This window comes from Panicum virgatum, chromosome 4N, assembly GCF_016808335.1.
Source record: "Panicum virgatum strain AP13 chromosome 4N, P.virgatum_v5, whole genome shotgun sequence".
Classification (NCBI taxonomy): Eukaryota; Viridiplantae; Streptophyta; class Magnoliopsida; order Poales; family Poaceae; genus Panicum; species Panicum virgatum.
Genome location: NC_053148.1, coordinates 39,545,135 through 39,565,832, shown reverse-complemented (window position 1 = coordinate 39,565,832; position 20,698 = coordinate 39,545,135). Strand labels below are relative to the sequence as shown.

Below are 20,698 nucleotides of genomic sequence, written 5' to 3'. Positions count from 1 at the left end.
TAGGGCCTCGCTGCGGGCGAGAAGATGACGGGCGTCGGGCGGCGTCTAGGGCCGTCAGAAGGCCGAGGCGTGAACGGCGTCTAGGGCCACGGCGTGGAGGCGGGAATCTTCCCGCGCGTGAGGTTTTGGCGGTTTTCTCAAAACCGGCCACCTACCCGGGTTTCGCGGACCCTCCAAAACCGCGGACCTGATCTTCATCAAGATGGCGGCATCGCGGAGAAGACTTCATTTCGAAGAAAGAACCTCGGCCGTCGGATGAGATCGTGTACAGGGGGTGCTGCAGGCCAACCGGTCTGACCGGTCTAACCAACCGGTCTGACCGGTCCAGCGTACCTGTCTGACCGGTCCCGCGGGTATAAATACCCCTTCACTTGTGTTAGGTTAAGAGCGGCTTTTAGAACTTGTCCGTGAATTCTCTATTCCTCCAGGCCGCCGCCCCTGTGTCTCTCTCCTTCCGTTCTTCTTTTTAGGGTAGATTTAGTTGATGGATTGTTGAGACCTTGTGTGGGATTTGTTTGGGAAAGGAGGCCCTATCCTCCTCGTGCCCTCTGGGCTTTTGAATCGATTCAATATCATCGTTTTTGTGCCTGTTTGTGATGAATTTTGGTTTCGTTTTTTGTGCACACGATTGCGATGGTTCCACGAGTTCTTTGTTGTGATTCCCGTGCTTCTAGCTATGTCCTAAACTCTCTGGAATCACGAGCTCTTCAGAATTGAAGTTTTTGAGGTCTTGAGAAAACCCCACCCCTTTTGATCTCATCCCGAAATTATTGTGCTATGAAAATCTTTAGGGCGAGATCCCTTGGGGATATGTTCACGGGGTAGGTACGAAGCTTTCCTCCAAGTTTCATCGATTTTCGTGGTCGTTTGGTTGAGATTCATAGTTTGAATCCAAGTTTTCGGGGGTTTTTTGGGTGCCACCGGTCAGACCGGTAGGCGAGACCGGTCAGACCGGTCTGCTAATTTTTGAACAGCCGCGACCGGTCAGACCGGTCCAGTGCACCGGTCAGACCGGTCCTGGTAGATCAGTTCTGCGGTTTCTCTCGATTCGCTTCCGATTTGCTTCGCGTTTTCGCTCGCACGTTCGAGGCCATTTGTGTTGGTTTAGCTTTTCAATAGCTACTCCAAATTTTGGTCAGAACGCTTGAGGACTTGGGTGATTTTGGGACATAGGCCGACGATTCGAATTTCGAAGAAATTTTGATCGGCTCCCATTCACCCCCCTCTGGTCGCCAGCTTCGGTTCCTCACACGGAAGGAATTGAAGCCTATTTATGGAAGAGCTGCTCTCACACTGATGGCGCCACGCCGCATCATCAACTGTTCATACGCTGACCCATCGAAAATAACTCACAACTTCCCTACTGCTAGCATAGTTACATCAACGGTTATGGCAAATAAAATGTAGTAGCTAGGTGTCTTTCAGTCTTGACAACTTTTTGAATTAGGCCAACAAAAGCTTTTAAGAAATAAGATGGGACATTTTTTACATCAGAACGAAGATTATGGCAGTCAGCTTTCAGAGTTTCAGTGTTGACTTTCATGTTTGTTTGCAATGAGAGCCCTGCCCCATTTCTACCTTTTCGCGCTGCGTACTTGGCATTGAAGTGGATAGGTTTTCGAGTTTCAACACGTAGACTTCAAGATATCAACCTTCCCAGAAAAGGCACAGATTAAACGACCAACCAAGCAACAGGCTTGACTTGAATTTTCATAGTTTTGAGTTAAGCAGCATGACAAAATCACGTGTCATACTAATATAAAAAGTGCCCCGCCTAACTTTATCAATGCAACCATTGACTAAGCACAACAAGAACTCTCAGACATAATTTTGGTGTTACGTATGAAAAGCAGCCAAATTGTAACTTTGGAGTGCTTTTGATGGAAGGTATCTGTATGTCTGATGTCATGTTCCTGGCTTTGTTTTCCAATTGGTGATCTCACTCTCACCTGATAAGCAGTAGCTTTCTTGTGATCATTCAGCCATTCGCGGAGCAAGACCAGATAGCTGGGATTTGACATGTTTTAGCTTGGAATTGCACCAGAGTACATGAAGTCAGACGACTTTGATTACTTTATGTATTCACCACGCACCATGTGCAATTTCTTGCAACTTTAAGATAAGTTTCTTGATATTCAAGCCAAATTGTGCTATAGCTCTCCATGTGCAGCTCCTTTTCTTTGTGTAAATAAGATACCAGGACGCTTTAAGATGATATTCATAATAATACAGGAGAGGAACTGAAATTCAAACATCACTTGGAGGGTTTCAGACTTTTCTAGGTTTTTTAAATTATGAGTTCAGTTCCACAAGGAAAATGTCTCACACTACATCCATAGTAATAGTACACTCAGTGCAGGCCTAGCCAGTTGTATTCATGCTACTCACGCCGCATGAAACATGAAACACTGGTTCACTCAACAACATGCTGTCATGCGTGAAGGCCTGTCCATTGGCTTAACGCATGAGCGAAAGATGGATGAGAACACTCGCACAAATCATATGATCTAAGTTATCAATTACGTGTACAATGTACAGTTCTTTAGACTGCCTATTTCCTCCCCCAGTTTTGCACTCTTTTATTTCACATATCTTTTGCAAATAAACATAGTACCTCATTATAAGAACGCTACACTGAATTGCTTTTGTGAAACAATGCAAATAAATCAATGTTGTAATCAAATTTAGTTCCCTCAGCCATCTTGTCACATCTTCTTGAAATTCTCTATTGCAGCTTTACTTTGATCAAGTATATGAAGCAGGTAGCAATATCATCCTCATAGACATTCTGGGGGTGTTATATTCGTAGTGTTACCTTCCAGGGTTTCTTAAACCTATTCGGTTACCTACGATTGCAAACAGAAAGGGGATGAATGGTTCTGGAGGCATCTCAGTTCTCACCTACTACTAGGAGTACGGGTTGCATGCCTGGAGGGGAAGGACAGCTTGACAAGGATACAGATACACCAACCTTAAGCATCTATGGGCAGTGGGCACGGACTGGATTTGCATGCACGCCTGGGGCTAGAAATAAAACATGCAATGCAACAATCGCTATCTGACCAAACATACTTATGGTAGTGCTGAAACCTGATTTGGATGATGTGTTTGGTGGTCAGTCAGAACTCAAAGGAGGCAATTGCATTTCATAATTAGACAGCCTATATATTATTCTTGCCAGATTATGCGGATTCAAGCTTCCACCGAAATGGCCCATTTATTGTGTATGCTTTCTGACTGTGCATGGCAAGTGTATAATTATTGTTATCAGCTAAAGCCTACGGACAAGCGTTGAATTCTAGTTAGACTTGAGCACAGTCAGTTCTGCTAAATTTTCATAGTCAGGGAGCCCTAGTTCAGTTCAATGTTCAGTGTTAGATTGTACAGGGCCAAAGTTGGCCCAAAAACAGATCAGTACACCCAGGATGTGACAACCCAATCCAATTGTAGAAGCACGAGAAATTAAGGCCCGGATTAAGACTCAAGAGTCTTCATTCTAATACTTTTTTCTGTCAATTCAAAATATGGTGTATAAACATAATAGAGTGATCTATTGTTTTATCATGTAGCTTATTACCTTTCAGAATTTCACATTTACATAAAGCACATCCACCCGTTAACAAGATTTGCCCTGCACACAAACCAAAACCAAATGCAGCTCAGACTCAGACAGACTGAAAATGCAGCAGTAAGAATGGTGCACGGAATTTAACATGTAAAAAATGGTTCAAACAAAATACATGACTTCTAATTCATGTGCAGGTGATGTTCACAAACAAAATATCATATTTACCTTTCTAATGATGCGCTGAAATATCCAAGCCCAAAGCCTAGTGTTACATAAATCTGTTGCCAGCTATGATGATTACAACTCCAGTGTGAACTCATTTAGCCGTATCAGCACCTCGTTCCTCTGTGGACAAGAAAGAGCAGACTTTTAGTTTAAAGGAACAATCTAGAATACAACTGTTAAAAGATCAAAGTGGTTTTTTTTGGAACCGTGGGCAGATATGGGTAATGCAATATCCTAGAACATGAACAATCTAATTTTCCGAAGGAAATCCATGCAGTTTTCCTAGAATTATGAGAGGGTAATTCATCTAGAATTTCATAAAACAACATAAAAGGCACAAAAATTGATTAGTTTCATACATTGATTTAAACTAAAATGGAAGATATACAAGGAAACATACCATTAGGAAGCTCTTTGTCCTGGGATCATTATAACGTGCAAGCAAACAGCCTTGTTGAGGCTTCAATCCATCTTTAAGTAATTGGGAGCGTAGATCCTTTTCCTTCTGGAGCACAATTTCTTCTTTTGGTCGTCCACTGAATTTTTTTACTGCAACAATGCCTCCTTCTACCTTCCGCAAAGTAACCGCTTCTGTATTTGGAGCTGGTAAACTGATACAGAAAATACCATTAGCCACAAAGTAAAACCATACAAATTATTAAAAAATATCCCCTTCATTTACCTTATCAAAAAAATATAAAAAACACACCCTAAAAATATAAGAATCAGAAGAGAAAATTGGAAAGTGGCAAAACACAAAGGAAAATTGATAACAGGAAATAGGAGACCTGGAGCTGAGATCTGAATCCCTGGATATACCTGTTCAAGTCTTTGTTCATCGGCAGAACTATCTGGATGGATACATCTGAAAGTGTGCCATCAGAAGCTTGAGTGAAGACAGGTGTAGTCATCGGAATCTTTTCAGATGAAGCATTCTTGCCAAATATATATCTACATGTATAAGTACTTTGGGTGTTGAGACACAAGGAATTTCGAGAATCCGTTTGACATATTTACTGATACTGTAACATGTAGAACGACTCACCCAGTTACATTATTGAATCCTGAAGATCCTGTCAGTTTATCTCCTTTTGCTTCAACTATTAAGAATGGTGAATAACTTCTAACCTGAAATTAGTTATGCTCATAAATTTCACCTCCTGCAGAAGTATCTGAAGAACTAAAATTTATAATTAACCTTTCTACTGACTACTACTCTACAAGTGTGGATTATGAGGGCATGTTAGCATTTGCTGTATATTTATAAATCAACATCAACACGTGGAATCCATGTTTTCGAAAATATAAGAATAATATTGTTATTCATCATTGAAAGAACTGGAAGAAGTGGCTTGGTTAGACATAATAGTGCAGTGGTATCTGAAATATATTTGTCTAATATAATAATTACTGATAAGCACCAAACGAGTATGGGCCATTAGATGCCAATTGCCAACAACCTGAGCCTTAGATAGCTCTGAGTACACAAAAGTTGTAGATGAAGCAGATTGTCAATCAGTATAGATGATACATTATAGTGCTCTGAGTACTCCAAATAGTAGATCAAGCACATAGTAAACCAGTAAGATGATGTATTAGATTGCTCTAGGTACATGAAAATTGAAGATCAAGGACGTACTAAATCAGTATAGATGATGCACAAGATTGCTGAGCACACAAAAATTGTAGATCAAGCACAAATCAAATAGGAAATCAGTATAGATGATGCATTAATACCTCATAATGTGTCGTCCTCTTTAGAATAAGGTAATTTGGTGTTTCTATGTCCGGGGTCTTGTAAAACCGTAGCTGTGCAAAATGCCAAAAAAATTAGTCTCTAAATACTTGTTAATGTGTGAAAAGGAAAATAATAGGTTGATGGAAGATTACCTGCTTGAAAACATCCCATAATCCTTCGAAAGAGAAGTATTCATTATTTTCGATCGAATCCCAAAGATCCTGTAATTCAGCGTATTAGAAAATTACAGTACCATTTAATGAAAAACATTACATTTCTGATCATTACAATCTAAATGAAGGATTACTGTAGCCATATAGCAGGTGACAGCAGGACCAATATAAATCAATGAGGTGGCATGCATTGTCATATCTCAGCAAAAGCCTAATGTATCGGTAATTTTCCTTGGTAAAGTATTGAAACTAAACTGCTAGTGTAGAACTTCCCAAGAGGGTAGACAAAACTTGACGAGTGGGAAATGATTATCCCTGGCTTTTTCCTAATGAGGGAGTACCAAACGTTGTATGGCCACAGAAGACACTAAAACCAGTTCTCAGGGAGGTAAGTAAGAAGCACTGCAATGTAGGGGGGAACATGTACCATGAACACTTTGACAAAAAAGCCTTTGTGTGGCATAACTACCAACTACAAATGGGTACACAGCACAGTGTGAGACTAACTATTGTGGAAACAGGCAGGCAACTCGTCGGAGAAATCTCTGATAATTTTTGTGGTGTGCTAACTAGTTGACCCGACAACCAACCGATAGTCCTGATATTGGTCTTTATAATTTCTACTATTGCCCATGGTCCACATTGGCATGTACGTATATGGCTATATGCTTCATCTTAATTCTCAAGGGAGGTACCAAATATTGCACATACTCCTATACTAGGAAGTAGGAACTGCGTGGAGCACATAATGGCTTGCACGAGCTGCACCACTATTTTTCTGGAATCTTCATTGTCCCTTGATAGAAAACAGTGCTTACCACATGGCTGTTGAACTTGAGATTCTGCGGGTTGAGGCCCATGATCGACAGCCCGGTGAAGACCAGCTCCGGCTTCCACGGCAGGAGCATAAACTTCATCACCATGGTCCACTTCGTGGTGAGCTCGTACGGCCCTGTCTAGAACCAAGTTCAGCAGACTCAATAGCCACCACGGGCCGCGAAATCCCGCCGCGTCCTCGCCCGAGCCGAGCGCGCCGAACCTGCTTCACGGCGTGGAGGTAGAAGTCGGGGCGGAAGAGGAGCTTGAGGAGGCGGATGTTGAGGAGGTAGCCGTCGATGGTGTCGTGCCGGGTGATGGGGTCACGGAACCGCACGCGGTCGTCGTACGCGGACCGGTCGATGCCCACGTCGTCGAACAGGTGCGGCAGGTCGGCGCGGAGGAACTCGCACAGCCTCTCCGCGTCGGCCGCCGACAGCCCCTCGCCCCCGCCGTTCCCATCCTTCTCCTCCGCCGCCGGCGCCGCCGACGACGACGCAGGGGCCACCGCGCCGCCGGGCGGCGCCGCACGTGCCGCGAGGCGGAGGTTCCTCCGGGAAGAGGAGGGGAGTACGGAGGCGCATGGGCGGAAACGGAGGGAGACGGCGGTGGTGGGAGGATGAGGAGGCGGGAGCGGAGGGATGTGGTGGTGGTGGCCATTCCTGACGTTTGGTTTCGTTCGTGTTAGCTGTTTCTTGTTTTTTTTTTTTCTTTTGCAATTCCCTCGCTTCATTTTTGGGCGCGTGTTAAAATTTGGGCCAGGAGATCTGGCTGGTGGGCCTTGCCCAATTCCTAGCCACAGGCCCGGAGTGAACGAGAGTGAAGTTCTACTACAGTAACCCACTTAGTCCTCATAGTTTGTACATGAAAATGAACAGATTCCACTTAGAAACGGAACAATTGAACAAACAAGCTTAAACTGCACAAGGCAAGCACACCGTCAGATGTTTTTCTTTTCCAAATAAATAAGATAAACTGTACAAGAGCAAGCACACCATTGACAAAAGTCAGGTGGAGACGGAAGGATGCACTGTAGCACTGACATATACAACTCGATCCGCAAGATTGGATTTTCTTGACAACAGCCTGACATGTAGGTCATTGTTGCAAGCAGGTAAAGACGTAAAGGTTACCCTCATGGTGCGGCAACAAATTCTTCACAAAAGATGCACAAATCACTCTCAAATGCCCTCCAAGACCTCAAGTTGCTGCTATCTGCTATCTACTTGCTGCAGACTGCAGAGCATCCTTGTTCAGTTTCTCCCTAAGACCCTTGATCTCCGTGAACGCTTTACTCAGCACTTCCTTGGCAACTTTGAAGGTGCCGGCTGATACAGCTCCCTTCTCAGCACACTTCATCGCGTCACGAACAAGATCATTGTATCTGGAAACCACTGAATCTGCGCTGCCACTTTCATTCCCGACATTAAGCCCAATCAGTTCCGGTCCCGTCTTGGCCTTCTTTGTCCATCGCTTCGTGATGCATGGCTCCGGAAGCATGATGACACCAGCCAAGACGAACACCCCAAGGACATGCCTGCAAAGTATCGCTGAGAAGGCAAACCGGCAGCAATCGCACCAGGCCTTCTTCTCAGCTACGTTGTAGAAAACGGTATGCCTGGTAGGAGGATCACCATCTCTTTCGACATCGTACTTCATGTATGGTCCATCCTGAACTTTAACGGCATAATGCTGCAATGCTTCAATCAATTCCACCTGGAATGTTTCAAATGCAGCTCTGGTGTAGATGCTTGCCGCTTGTTTTTCCAAGACCATGTTGGTTTTCAGAAGTTGTTCAGGAGGAAATGAAATGACGTCTTTCCGGGCTTCACTTGCATACAAACCATCCATGTACTGATCAAATCTAGTGATAAAAGTACTCAAAGAAACTCTTGCACTGAAGTTATTCCTATGAAACCTGCTGACTGTTTCTACTCTATGAGTTAATGACAACTCAGCGGAGAAGGAGCTGGTTAGGTATGCAGGAACCCATTTGTGCCTTATCTCATACAGTGACTGAAGCCAAGTATCATCTCTCAGGCCATACTTGTCAAGAATGGAGCCCCAGACCATGTCAAAAACAGGCACAGTATCACACTCGTTGATACATCTCTTTAGCTCATCATGGAACCCAGGAAATCTCGTGTAGACATCAGTCAATTTCTTCTTACATCTGGACAAGATTCGCCATCTGCAAAGACGATGAAAACATTGAGGAAATACTTTAGCAACTGCAGCTGCCATTCCCTTGCCTTCATCGGTAGTAAAGGAAAATGGCAACCGTTTATCCATCGCTGCCAACCATGTCTCAAAAATCCAACCATATGAAGATTCTGTCCTGTCCAAAATTAAGGCACAACCAAAAACAACAGTGTCACCATGGTGATTCACACCTGTGAAAGCTGCAAAGGGCAGCATATTCTCATTTTGACTATAAGTAGTGTCGAAGTAAACAGCATCCCCAAAGTATGTGTAGGCTATTCTAGCTCTTGCATCAACCCAAACTGCATTGCTTACACAGTTCTTATTGTCGACTTGTATAGAACAGAAAAAACCAGAGTTCTCTGACTGCATTCTCTTGAAGTAATCAAACAGTCCTTGAGCATCTGTATCTCCAAAGACATTCCTTCGCATCTCCTGCAATTGGTTCTCATGCTCCTGAAATTTCCCGGAGAGGCGGCGGAGTTGGACCTCCCGTGCCCGATCTGCACTAGCAATAACATGGTTGTGCTCCAGCACCAACTTCGTGATAACCCACTTATCTGGGCCCCTACGCACCACCTCCATCATCGCTGGACACCCATCCCGTATAGAGAGGCGCTTCCTCTTTTTCTTGTTGCTAGGCTCCACAGGCTTCTTCTTGTGATGTCCCTCTTTCAAGCACACAAAACGCTTCATAACGAGCACCTCAACACCCTTTCTCCGCTCGCTACGGGATCGTGCAACACGGATCCCAAACCCAAAACGTAAGGCATATGCGTTGTAGAACGCCCGGGCAGCTGCATCAGATTCAAACTCCATGCCCATGCGTGGTTCATCATTTCTGCCCACCACATCAGCTGCCATCAGCAGCTCATTTCCAGTTGGTGGCATGGTTCCATCAGAGGGATGGATAGCATGAATCTGGGAAGCCACCACAGCAGTTCCTTGGTCAATATTCTCAGTACCCGTATCATCCTCAACATCGATGAAATCTTCAACCAATTCCTCATCTTCACTTGACGAATACTCCATTCAACAGTTCCAAATTTCAAGGGAAATGCAGTTCTTCGAGGGCAATAAATCGATGCAATAATCAGATCGCCTGGCCAGACAAGGATAAGACATTAGACATTTTGACTTAATTTTTTTTTTGGGGGCGGGGGGGGGGGGGGGGGGGGGTTGCTGCAGGTAGGCATAGCAAAACATCATGGATGTGGCACAAATTTGACACCTGAACACCAAGTCACCAATAGAAGAACATTTATCCTCAACTAAGTGAAAGACTTTTCTAAAAAAACTAAGTGAAAGACACTTAAATTTCACCGTTCCTATCAGCAGCCAAGAGCGCCCACATCACATACCTTAGTAGACTCGCTAGTATCACGACTAATTTCAAATTGCTCTAAGCATCACCATCGCTACAGCTCAATCTTCAGGCAGTTCAGTTGCGCAAACCACTCAACTGCAGACACATAGCTAGGGGCACTGGGGGTACAGTTAAACCCCAAAACTTAGTGGAACATAAACCGCACCCGCACCTCGGCACCAAGTTTCCTACTGACCCAACTGAAATTGATCTCTCGCACTGAACAATAAAGCAGAGAATCCAATCAAACCATGGACTTATGGATTCCTTTGGCAGTGATAACTCAGCAAGGCGAGCCAGCAAATCCATAACTAAGCGAATAGAGAGAAGGTGCCGGAACTAGTTGCATACAGAGGCACACAGCACATGCTCACTACGACGAGGTCCCATAGAACGAGACGAACTCTTGAGCAACCGCAAGGCAGGGGGTGATTACCAGCTGAAGGAGAAATCAGCTCGGAGCCCGGATGGATCTCCACTCTGCGCGCCGAGCGCCGGTAGAGATGGCGGGACGAGGAGGAGGGCTGAGACGCCGCTCGACGAGAGAAGGCCCGGTGGATGGAGGTACGGGTACGGCTTGCGGTATGCCGCCGCCGGCGGTGAGGGGCAGGTGGTGGGGCACGGCGTAAGGAGAAGAGAGTGGCTGAGGGTGCGTTGGCACCACTCTGAACCTGCTCCCCCGCCGCTCTAGCTCCACTGCTCCAGCTTCACGCTGCTCGTGCACCCAGCCGCGCTAGCACCTCGAACAGCCCGTTTGGTGGCGCTCCCTTGTGGCACCAGCTCCGCCACGCCCGCGATGGGTCAGCGAGCAGCAAATCGAGCTGCTCCTTCCATGAATCGACCTCGTCGAGTAGCAAATCGAGCGGCCGCCGGGCGGGCGAGCGGCCACCAGTCCTACGGGCGAGGGGTGGGTGGCCGCCGGGCGTGGGGAGCGAGCGGCAGGCCTACAGGCGGAGGGCGAGCAGCCGCCGGGTTGGGGAAGCCAAACGCATGCTCGGATTCCTGAGTGGGGAAGAAAACAGCAGCAGTTTTTTCTTTTTTAAAAAAAACTGCATCAGCATGGTATAATTTTAGTAGATTTAAAGATTTTTTATTTTTTGAAGGGTATTTAGATATTTTTCATGTGTTTGGATTAGGTACTGATGCTAGAAATTACTCATCCATTCAAAAAAGAATGCAACTTTCAATTCTCGAGAAGTCAAACATTTCCAAATTTAATCAAATATATATATAAATTACTAGCATTTATATCTCTAAATAGATATGAACTGAAAATATATTAAATATTTAATATAATGATACTTATTTTGTAAAATTATTATTATTACTATTTTGAATAAATTTAATCAATTTTAAATCTTACTATTATTGATTGGAGGCTCATGAAGCCACGTAGGATTCTAGTTGATCACTCTAAATAAATAGAGAAATTTTATAAATTCTCACAAAAATCACAAACATTAGCCATCAATCCAACAACTCTAATTATAATAACCATCAAATCTATTATTTTTTTCTAATAAATTACCCACATCTAACATTATGAAAATAGACTAAATTAACCCTCTTAACATGTATTTAAATTACCCACCTATGCTATTATAAAAATAATACAAATATCCCCCTAAATTTGCATATACATTATCTAATTGTATCATTATTATTACAAGTTAAATTACTGCTAAATCTGAATCTTATATAATTATAATAAAAATATTAAACTACATCAATATAAAATTCTAAATTATTATTTCTACTATTATTGTATTATTTATATTATTTTTTATACAAAAATACTAACCACGGTATATGTCACCATGTATTTATGTATGATGGAAGAGATAAAAAATATCAATTCACAAACAAATAGTACAACTAAATATATATCGAATTCATATAAAATTGTGATGCAAAATAAAATTTATTGTAACTAGATAATGATATATATATATATATATATTAAAGTATGTGTTACAGTATTTAATAAATTAGAAAGGGTGTCAGATGAGTAATTATAATTATTAATCTTATTTTTTATTAAATTTTATTAGCTCGTGCGAGAGAATGGATTGATAGACTAGTTGTTCTCAATGAGAGTTAGATGATAGGCTTTCCTCGCGCTTCTGAGCCAAGCCGATGGGCCACACGCGCGCAGGCCGCTCGGCCTCGTGCCCATCGCTGCGATACTTTGTGAGCCGGCTAGAGGAGACCCAAGCGTTGAAGGAGATCATTAGAACGATACAAACTACATAATACGTTTGCACAGTGTTACCAGAGGTGCTAGGTTAAATTTTTCTTGAATTTATGTTGGACACGAGTTTCCATGTCTCTGCCTCTCTGGTGTTACGATGAACTTCAATGAACTCATGCAGTTCGCGAGCACGAGCTTCAAAGATCTATATATATCGCCTAGAGCGTACCACCCGACCCTTCCCCTTGCTATTGGAGAGAGAGGCGACACAAGGGCGAACCCGTGTCCGGGCCGATTCCGCCGCCTCCCCTCCTTCTCCGGCGGCCTCGCCGGCGCCGGAGAACGAGGGGAGCGGCGAATCGACGGCTGGTGTGCATACTAGTCTAGTAGATCTAGCTCTAGGTGTAGTTAGGTTTGCTCGCCGAGGATGTCCTTGGCGGAGCTAGGGTTTCCGCGGGTGGCGGCGGCGACGACGCTGCTTCGTCGGCGAATAAGTTTCTTCTCCGGCTGGGATCTTGTCTTCGCTGGTGAAGGTTTTGTTCCTCATCATTTCTCCGCTGGCGATGGTGGCAGCGTCGCCTCCGGCGTTCGGTTAAGGTATGTTCTGGTCGATCTTTTTTGCGAAAGGGTCGGACCTTCTGTGCTCCCTCGTGAGCGTGTTCCGCGTTGGTGGTCCATTCACCGGCGTCGGAGTTGTTGCTGGGGTGGTGCTTCCTTGTCGGAGTGCTAGCGCTAGCGGGTCTCTTTTTCTGTTGTCGGAGAGATCGCCAAGGTTCTTTCAGCGGCTCAAATCCATCTTGGTTGGAGTTCCGGGGTGGTGGCTTCCGCGGCTTCATCGATGTTCGAGGTCTTCCAGCGGTGGAGAAGGAGCCCTGGGATTTGCACTCGAACGGTTCAGTCGGCCGGACCGGAGCAGAGGAGGAAGACAAACAGGGCTTCTAGGGTCCTTTTTGTAATTTTCTTCTTTGCTGGGGTTTTGGTTGTAAGAGGGGATGTACTGTGATCCAATCTAATATATCTTTCCTTTCGCAAAAAAAATATCGCCTAGAGCAAAAATGGATAATTTAAACTCATATTGGAACTAAAATAGTATATGCTTTCGGTTTGCAACCAGTCATGAGCAGACCATTTGGTCATCGAAATAGAATTGCAAGAATCGCACACTTGTACATTAAATTAGTGGATTTCCACCAGCTAATTGATAGATAGTTAATTTAGCTAGGGCGGATCCAAATAGGACCGCCTGATCCTTCTAACTGGCTAAGTAGCAACTATCCGATTACTCGTAAAAAAAAACTATCCAATTAGCCGATTCAACCTAGCTAATTCTGACTAACTAGCTAAAAGATTAGTTGAGTGGATCCAAATATATTTTTGAATTGGGGGTATCAATTGGTGATCCTTATATGCACCTTCAATCATTTTTAGCTCAAAAATTTGTACTACTTCTCCAAAATAAAATTTTATTTTAGAAAGTAAAAAGTCTATATCACCCCCCAACTATGGGGGTGGACTACATAACCCCCCAACCTATAAAACGGTCTATATCACCCCCTAGAACTTTTCAAAACCGGTCAAATGACCCCCTAAAGCAGTTTTGAAAAATCATAGTAAATCATAGAAAAATCATAAAATATAAAATCCAATTATGTTAGACTCCAAATGAGTATATCTACACAATGAATATATAATATGGTACACTTTAGTATTTTTTGCTGTAGCTTTAAATCTATGTTTTTCTTCGTAGCTGTAAAAAAATATACTGAAGCATATCATATTATATATTCACTGTGTAGCTCTACTCATTTGGAGTCCAACACAATTGAATTTTTTATTTTATGATTTTTCTATGATTTACTATGATTTTTTAAAACTAGCTAAAAGATTAGCTGAGTGGATCCAAATAGCTTTTTGAATAGGGGTATCAATTGGTGACCTTTATGTGCACCTTCAATTCTTTTTAGTTCAAAAAATTTGTACTATTTCTCCAAAATGAGATTTTATTTTTAAAAAATATACAAAATTTTGAACTAAAAAGGGTTGGAGGTGCATTTAAGGATCACCAATTTGCACCTCTATTTTTGAAGTTTTCTCACGATTCACCTTGTAGGCAAAAGTTCACAAAGGAGAAGATCAGAGCGAAATACCCAAAAAGATTTGGAAAAAAGAGTGAAGAATACGAATAACCATACAAAGACGAATGGTTTTCTTTTTTAAAAAAGTTCGGATCCACATCTCCATTTAGGAGACCACGATGAGCTGGTCTTCAACCCTTTCCAGTTTCCACAACCACATGCAATTCGAAGATCTAAGTTTGGGTCCTTAGTACTTACTCAAGTCACCACTTGCAAAGGAGGGCAATACAAACATGCATTTAGGACTACTACACCACACGATCTGCATGCTCTTCTTATCATGATGCTAATGTCTACAAGTGTGCTCTGCAAATAGTTGAGACTCATGTCTGATGGCATGGCACTATAGTAGTTTACAAACAATTCAGGCCATGTTTAGTTCCCACCCCATAAACCCCGTAAACGCAAAAAAAAACCGTCACATCGAATGTTTCGACACATGCATGGAGTACTAAATGAAGTTTATTTACAAAACTTTTTGAATAGATTGGCTGTAAATCGCGAGACGAATCTAATGAGCCTACTTAAGCCATGATTTGCAACAGTGATGCTACAGTAATCATCTACTAATTATTGATTAATTATGGATTAATTAGCATAATTAGATTCGTCTCGCGATTTACAACCCATCTGTGCAAAAGATTTTGTAAATAGACTTCATTTATTACTTCAAATTAACAAGATTCCAACGAAATTTTTTTTGCGCTCCAACTAAACAGGGCCTCAAGTTCATGTACCTATTTCTTGTTCCTAAATCAGCGTGTCTTTTCTAAGTTTTCTTAGTGATTTTTGTTATCTCTATTTTTTTAACACGAATTTTTTATCCTTGGGTTTCATGGAACCGTTAGTTTGATGTGTTGTGCTATGAAGGTTAGGTTTAAGCACCTTCGTTGTGGCTGCTCCTTGGATTAAAAATCAAAGTACAACACCTTCGATTTCTAACACGAATCACAAACTGCCATCATCTGCGGTGGGCACGCCTCCAAAGAACGGCATCGTCCTCTGCCGCAGCTCCAGCGCGGCCTCCGCGGTCGCCGTCCTCACGTCGAACCCCTCCGCCTCGCCGTCCACCGGTAGGCCCTGCTTGATCCGCCCGAGCCGGCGCGCGTGCAGCACCTGCGCGGCCACCACGGGCAGCCGCGCCGCCTCGTACTCCGCCAGCGCGCGCGCGGGCGTCGGCTCGGAGCCCCACCTCGCCAGGCACCGCCCGAGCGCGCGCGCGTCCGCGACGGACATGTTGGTGCTCCGCAGGCCGTGCGGGGTGGTCGGGTGCGCCGCGTCGCCGACCAGCACCACCGCGCGGCCGCCCGCCCACGACAGCCGCGGCGGAAGCGGGTCCGCGTCGTAGATCACGTTCACGAACGACGCCGCGGTCTCCCGGACCAGCCGCGCCAGCTCGGGGCACCAGACGCGCTCGGCCTCGTCCCGCATCCGCGCCACCATGGCACCGGTCGCCTCCATGGTCACCGAGCTCCCCTGCCCAAGCGAATCGCTCCGGTGAGGTCTCAAGGAGAGTGGCACACTAGCACGGGCGTGAAGGGGATCGGACGGCTGTTACCGTGAGCTCCGGCTCTGGGCCATTGATGTACCAGAGCCAGTTGAGCCTGCTCCTCGGCAGTTCGTAGAGCACGGCGTGCGTCTTGTAAGCGAGGTCGAAGTAGAGGCAGTTGCCGAGCTCCGGGTAGGCTCTTCGGATGCCGACCATGGTGTCGGAGCTCTCCTTCCCGGTGAAATCGAACACGCCTCGCCACGCACAGTACCCGGAGTACCTGCACCGGCCATGGCGGGCGAGAATTGGGCATCTTTCTTCCGGAGCCAATCGACGAATCGAATCATCGAGCCGAACGCGCGAGAGCGCCACGGATTCGTAGGCTTGGTGGGCAGCTGACCTGAGCTTGAGGTCGGGGAGGAGGCGGCGGCGGATGGACGACGTGGAGCCGTCCGCCGCGACGAGCAGGTCCCCAGGGACATCAACCGTTTCCCCCGTCCACAGCACGCGGGCCGTCGCGACGACCCCGCCGGCGTCGCCCGGCGCCTCGAACGACAGGAGCTGGTGGCCCCAGAGCACGGTGGCCGCGGGCGGCAGCGCCTCGTGCAGCCGCCGGTGCAGGTCGCCCCAGTGCGCCGCGCGGAAGTTGAAGCCGTCGTCTCTAGCCAGCGTCCGCCCCGCCTTCGTCACGCTGTCCGTTGCTCTGTTCTGCGGCGGCCGATAACAAAGAGCAGCGTCACGAAGCTCGCACCCCAGATCTCACCTCCCGACGAGCGCGGGCGATTCGGAGAGCACGGCGTACCAGGTCAACGGCGAGCGGCAGCGTGGCCGCGTCGAGGCCCCACCCGGGGATCCAGCGGGCGAGCGTCTCCATGGACTGCGCGTCGAGCCCCAGCCCGGCGCCCGTGCCGCCCCCGGCCGCCGGCGCCGCCGCCTTCTCCAGCACAACCACGTCCCATCCCGCGCCCGCCACGGCGTGCGCGCACGCCAGCCCCGCCACGCTCCCTCCCACCACCACGGCCACCCTCTTGCCCATCTCGCCAGCAGCTGCCCCCAACCATCCGTGTCGCTCTCCCGTTTGTACATGGCACCCAAAAGATCGCTCAAGTCTAGTCAACGCGCGCTGCTGGGCTCAATTCAGTCGCAGAAGCCTAACGTGTGCTTTTGCATCTTTTTCTTGCTGCGGCCCATTAAGTTGGCTGTCCTCATCTTGCTCTTTCTATTCCGTCGGCCCATTGAGCAGAACTTGTTTGAATAGTTTGCAACATTTTCAAATTGCACACATTCTGAAATATTTCGAACGTTTTCAAATATTTGATATTTCAAACGTTATAGAGTGGCATATAACTTTTTGAATGTTTTGGAACATTTATAAATGTTTCAAACATTCTGAAATAGGTTCATAACTTTTTTTTTACCAATGGTTCAGATCTTTTTTGAATAGTTTTATGCAATTATTTAATTCATAGGGCTGTCTAGGTCACACCTGGGTATTTAATCCTCCCATACACTTGATTTTGTGACCGTTGGATCTCAGATCAACGGTTGAGACCTTGCCTTAGGCTGGTTCCAACAGTGGGTCTGCAGCCCCAGCCCGCAGCCACAGCCACATCAGCGACACGTCAGCTCTCGCCAGCCCACTCGACCCCAGCGCTCCATCAGTGAGCCTGCAGCCTCAGCCCACAGCCACGTCAGCGCCACGTCAGCTTTTCCATTCCAAACTTAACCATTTCAGAACGCGTTCTTTTATAATTTAAATGGACACAATAACCTCATTTTATTAAATTTAAAAATTCAGAAATTACATAAAAATTCGAAATAAAAATTACACGACAATTTAAAATAAAGGAAATTACATAAGAATAAAAAAATTACATAAATCTAATGATGATTTTTGTTCCAAACATGCTCAATCAAATCCCTCTGAAGCTGTGAATATACTTGCCCTGATGTCATCGCGGCCTCTCTCTGAAGGCGAATTGCTAGACTCGGCGGTGCGTTGTAGTGGATCGCTGGTCCGACGAAAGAAGTGACAGTCTCATAGTTTTCGTCAAACGATCCGCCTCGCTCGTCATCGATGATCATGTTGTGCAAAATAATGCAAGCACGCATGATCAACCCAAGAGTACGTTGAGAGTAAGAACGTCCGGGAATGGCGAGTATGTTGAACCTCTTCTTCAATATCCCGAATGCACACTCAACATCTTTCCGCACTGATGCTTGCTGCTCTGAAAAAAAGCGATGCTTCTCCAGTTGTGGAAGAGGCACGCCCTTCATGAACACCGGCCACGAGGGATATATACCGTCAGCAAGGTAGTATCCCATATTGTACTCATGGTTGTTCACGGTAAAGCGCACCGTGGGCTCCTGTCCTCTAATGGCATCAGTGAACAACGGGGACTGATTGAGCACGTTGATATCGTTGTTGGATCCCGCAACACCAAAAAAGGCATGCCAGATCCAACGGTCATATGAGGCTACGGCTTCAAGGATGATGGTTGGATGCTTGATGTCCCCCTTGGTAAATTGGCCCTGCCAACCCACTGGACAATTGCTCCACTGCCAGTGCATACAATCGATGCTCCCTAACATACCAAGAAACCCACGCTCCTCTGCCTTAGCTAGTAGACGCTGAAGATCCGACTCAGTAGGCCGACGATAGAATTCAGCCCCATAACACTCAATGATGCCCTCACAAAAATTCTCTAAACACTCTAAAGCAGTAGATTTACCTAACTTGAGGTACTCATCGATCGAATCTGCGGCTATGCCATACGCTAACAGGCGCAAGGCAGCAGTACACTTTTGCAAAGGAGATAAACCTCTACGTCCAGTGGCATCAACTCTTTCAGTGAAATATGAAGAATATTCACCTAACCTTTCCGTAATACATAGGAAAAGACTCCTACGCATACGGTACCTTCGCCGAAAGTAGTTGGGAGGATAGATACAGTTGTCGGTGAAGTAGTCGTTGAGCAGCCTGGTGTGAGCGTCTTCGCGATCACGATGGATGTAGCGATGAGGACCCCGCCGTCTTGAGGATGAAGCTTCCATCTGCGCCTTCAGCGCGGCGATCGTATCCTCAACGGCGGCGAAGAGAGCATCGCCTAGCCCGTCACTTGAACTCGAAGAAGACATGGCGTGGGTGAGGAAGTGAGTGAAATGGGGAGTGAGAGGTGTGGAATGAGCTCCAACCAGCCCTCTCTATTTATAGATGAGTTGGGGACGAAATTTGTGATTTTTTGGAATTTTTTTCGAATTTTTTGGAGTTCAAACGGTCAAAAACGGCTAATTACAACGGCTAGCTGACGTGGCAGCCGTTGGCCAATCACAGAGCGCCATGTGGCAGCCGACCGGACGCCGGGTCGGTACCGACCGGCCGGTACCGACCGCGCACGGCTCCAACGCCGGTCGGTACCGACCGCCCGGCCGGTCGGTTAGCGCTACCGCCCCGCGCTCTCGGTTTCCGCGCTTACCGACCGGCGCGGGTCGGTAGCCGGGTCGGTACCGACCGGCGGGGGTCGGTACCGACCCCCGTTGGAACCAGCCTTATCATATTTTATCCCCCACCCACCCCCCCACCCCTCGCGCCTCCAATCGTGCGCCCGTCACTCCCCGCACGCCATCGGCGAGACGCAGCTCCTCCACCCTCCCTCCATCCTCCGTCTTTTGTCCCTGTCGCCCTTCCTGTCTCTGACACCTCCCGCTGCCGGAGAGGACACCGCTGTCTCGATCGCGCTTATACTCCCGGTACAAGTTGCCGCTGACGCTCTCCCCTACCCCTGCACAGCCCAACCGGGGGACCCCAGCCGCTCAGCTCCAGCGGCACCCTCGCCGCCTCCGCTCCACCGGAGTCTCTCCCGCCGCCACCACCCGCTACCCTGCTGCCCCGAGCTTCCTCTAGATCCGTCGGACACAGGTACGCCTAAACTCCCAAACTCTGAACCCTAAAAAGTTCACTGGAGCTCGCCGGACTTGTAGAAGTAGGTGAGATGAGGGAGAGTAAAAAAATCGTGCGTGGGAGAGATGAAAATGCTCGACTGTGGTATAACTTTCCCGTTAATTTAAGTTTTGATAGCAACGTTTTCTTCAAATGAATCCAGATTTCAGTTGTGTTCCTAAAGCTGATAAGCTCGTTGCCCTATTGGAAATGAGTGCATTTTTCAATCCTGCGCTGATAATGGGCCTTCAGTTTTGCCCCACGAGTTTGCTCGTGTGCGCGGCCCGCTCGGAAATTGCTTCTGCGATATGAGCGCCCCAAATCGCACATGACGTCCCCAAAAGATTCCGCCTTCGCCACGGCTGGGCATCGCCCCCGCTACAAAATCAAAGACCATCGCCTGAACGATCCGAACTGTCCATTTAATTATTAGGCCCAACAGTTATTTGTTTGATGCAGCTTATTTAGACCACATATCTTCCTTTTAACACTATTTCTTCCTTGTGAGCACTTCTCATTCTATCCGCATACAATGCTGTTTAACTAGCCACCTGCATGCTGCATGCACATGCATGCAATGGAAGCACCTTTCTTTCTTTTTTGTTTGTTTTTATTTGATTTTTTCTTTTGTACTTATTTCCTTCTTATCATTTTTTACTGTTTCTTTGCAATGCTCATATTTTTTTCATTCATTTGTTCGCAACGCTAAATTATTATTATACTATACATCTAAAAGTCTCTGATAAGTAATATTTTATTCATTGCACATTACTATTTGTTCGTTATGTTTAATCTTTTTGTTCGTAAAAAATAATTTATTTTCTTAAAATATTTGGTCCCAATAACAAAAATTAA

At 46.0% G+C, this 20,698-nt stretch overlaps 2 protein-coding genes and 1 pseudogene across 3 annotated transcripts; all 3 read right to left on the bottom strand.

Moving 5' to 3' along the window:
• Positions 1-3,490: 3,490 nt before the first annotated feature.
• On the bottom strand, positions 3,491-7,195 carry LOC120671068 (annotated as a pseudogene). Its single transcript, XR_005673486.1, has 9 exons — positions 6,744-7,195; positions 6,523-6,660; positions 5,684-5,752; positions 5,531-5,602; positions 4,839-4,921; positions 4,613-4,744; positions 4,194-4,404; positions 3,794-3,913; positions 3,491-3,631 (listed from the first exon to the last, which is right to left on the bottom strand). The product of XR_005673486.1 is annotated as an uncharacterized LOC120671068 (transcript).
• A 225-nt stretch (positions 7,196-7,420) lies between these two features.
• LOC120671064 (protein FAR1-RELATED SEQUENCE 5-like) lies at positions 7,421-11,101 on the bottom strand. Its single transcript, XM_039951300.1, has 2 exons — positions 10,525-11,101; positions 7,421-9,824 (listed from the first exon to the last, which is right to left on the bottom strand). The coding sequence occupies exon 2, from the start codon at positions 9,752-9,754 to the stop codon at positions 7,739-7,741; it is 2,016 nt and encodes a 671-aa protein (XP_039807234.1). The 5' UTR covers positions 9,755-9,824; positions 10,525-11,101; the 3' UTR covers positions 7,421-7,738.
• Positions 11,102-15,285: 4,184 nt separating this feature from the next.
• LOC120671067 (aurachin C monooxygenase/isomerase-like) lies at positions 15,286-16,966 on the bottom strand. Its single transcript, XM_039951303.1, has 4 exons — positions 16,706-16,966; positions 16,304-16,611; positions 15,973-16,183; positions 15,286-15,890 (listed from the first exon to the last, which is right to left on the bottom strand). The coding sequence occupies exons 1-4, from the start codon at positions 16,937-16,939 to the stop codon at positions 15,363-15,365; spliced, it is 1,281 nt and encodes a 426-aa protein (XP_039807237.1). The 5' UTR covers positions 16,940-16,966; the 3' UTR covers positions 15,286-15,362.
• Positions 16,967-20,698: the final 3,732 nt, after the last annotated feature.

Excerpts from the sequence above, each read along its gene's own strand:
- LOC120671064 (XM_039951300.1), bottom strand. The coding sequence starts at position 9,754 with ATGGAGTATTCGTCAAGTGAAGATGAGGAATTGGTTGAAGATTTCATC.
- LOC120671067 (XM_039951303.1), bottom strand. The coding sequence starts at position 16,939 with ATGGGCAAGAGGGTGGCCGTGGTGGTGGGAGGGAGCGTGGCGGGGCTG. Across the intron at positions 16,612-16,705 it reads TGCCGCTCGCCGTTGACCTG|AACAGAGCAACGGACAGCGT; the intron begins GTACGCCGTGCT and ends CGGCCGCCGCAG. Across the intron at positions 15,891-15,972 it reads GCCCAGAGCCGGAGCTCACG|GGGAGCTCGGTGACCATGGA; the intron begins GTAACAGCCGTC and ends TCGCTTGGGCAG.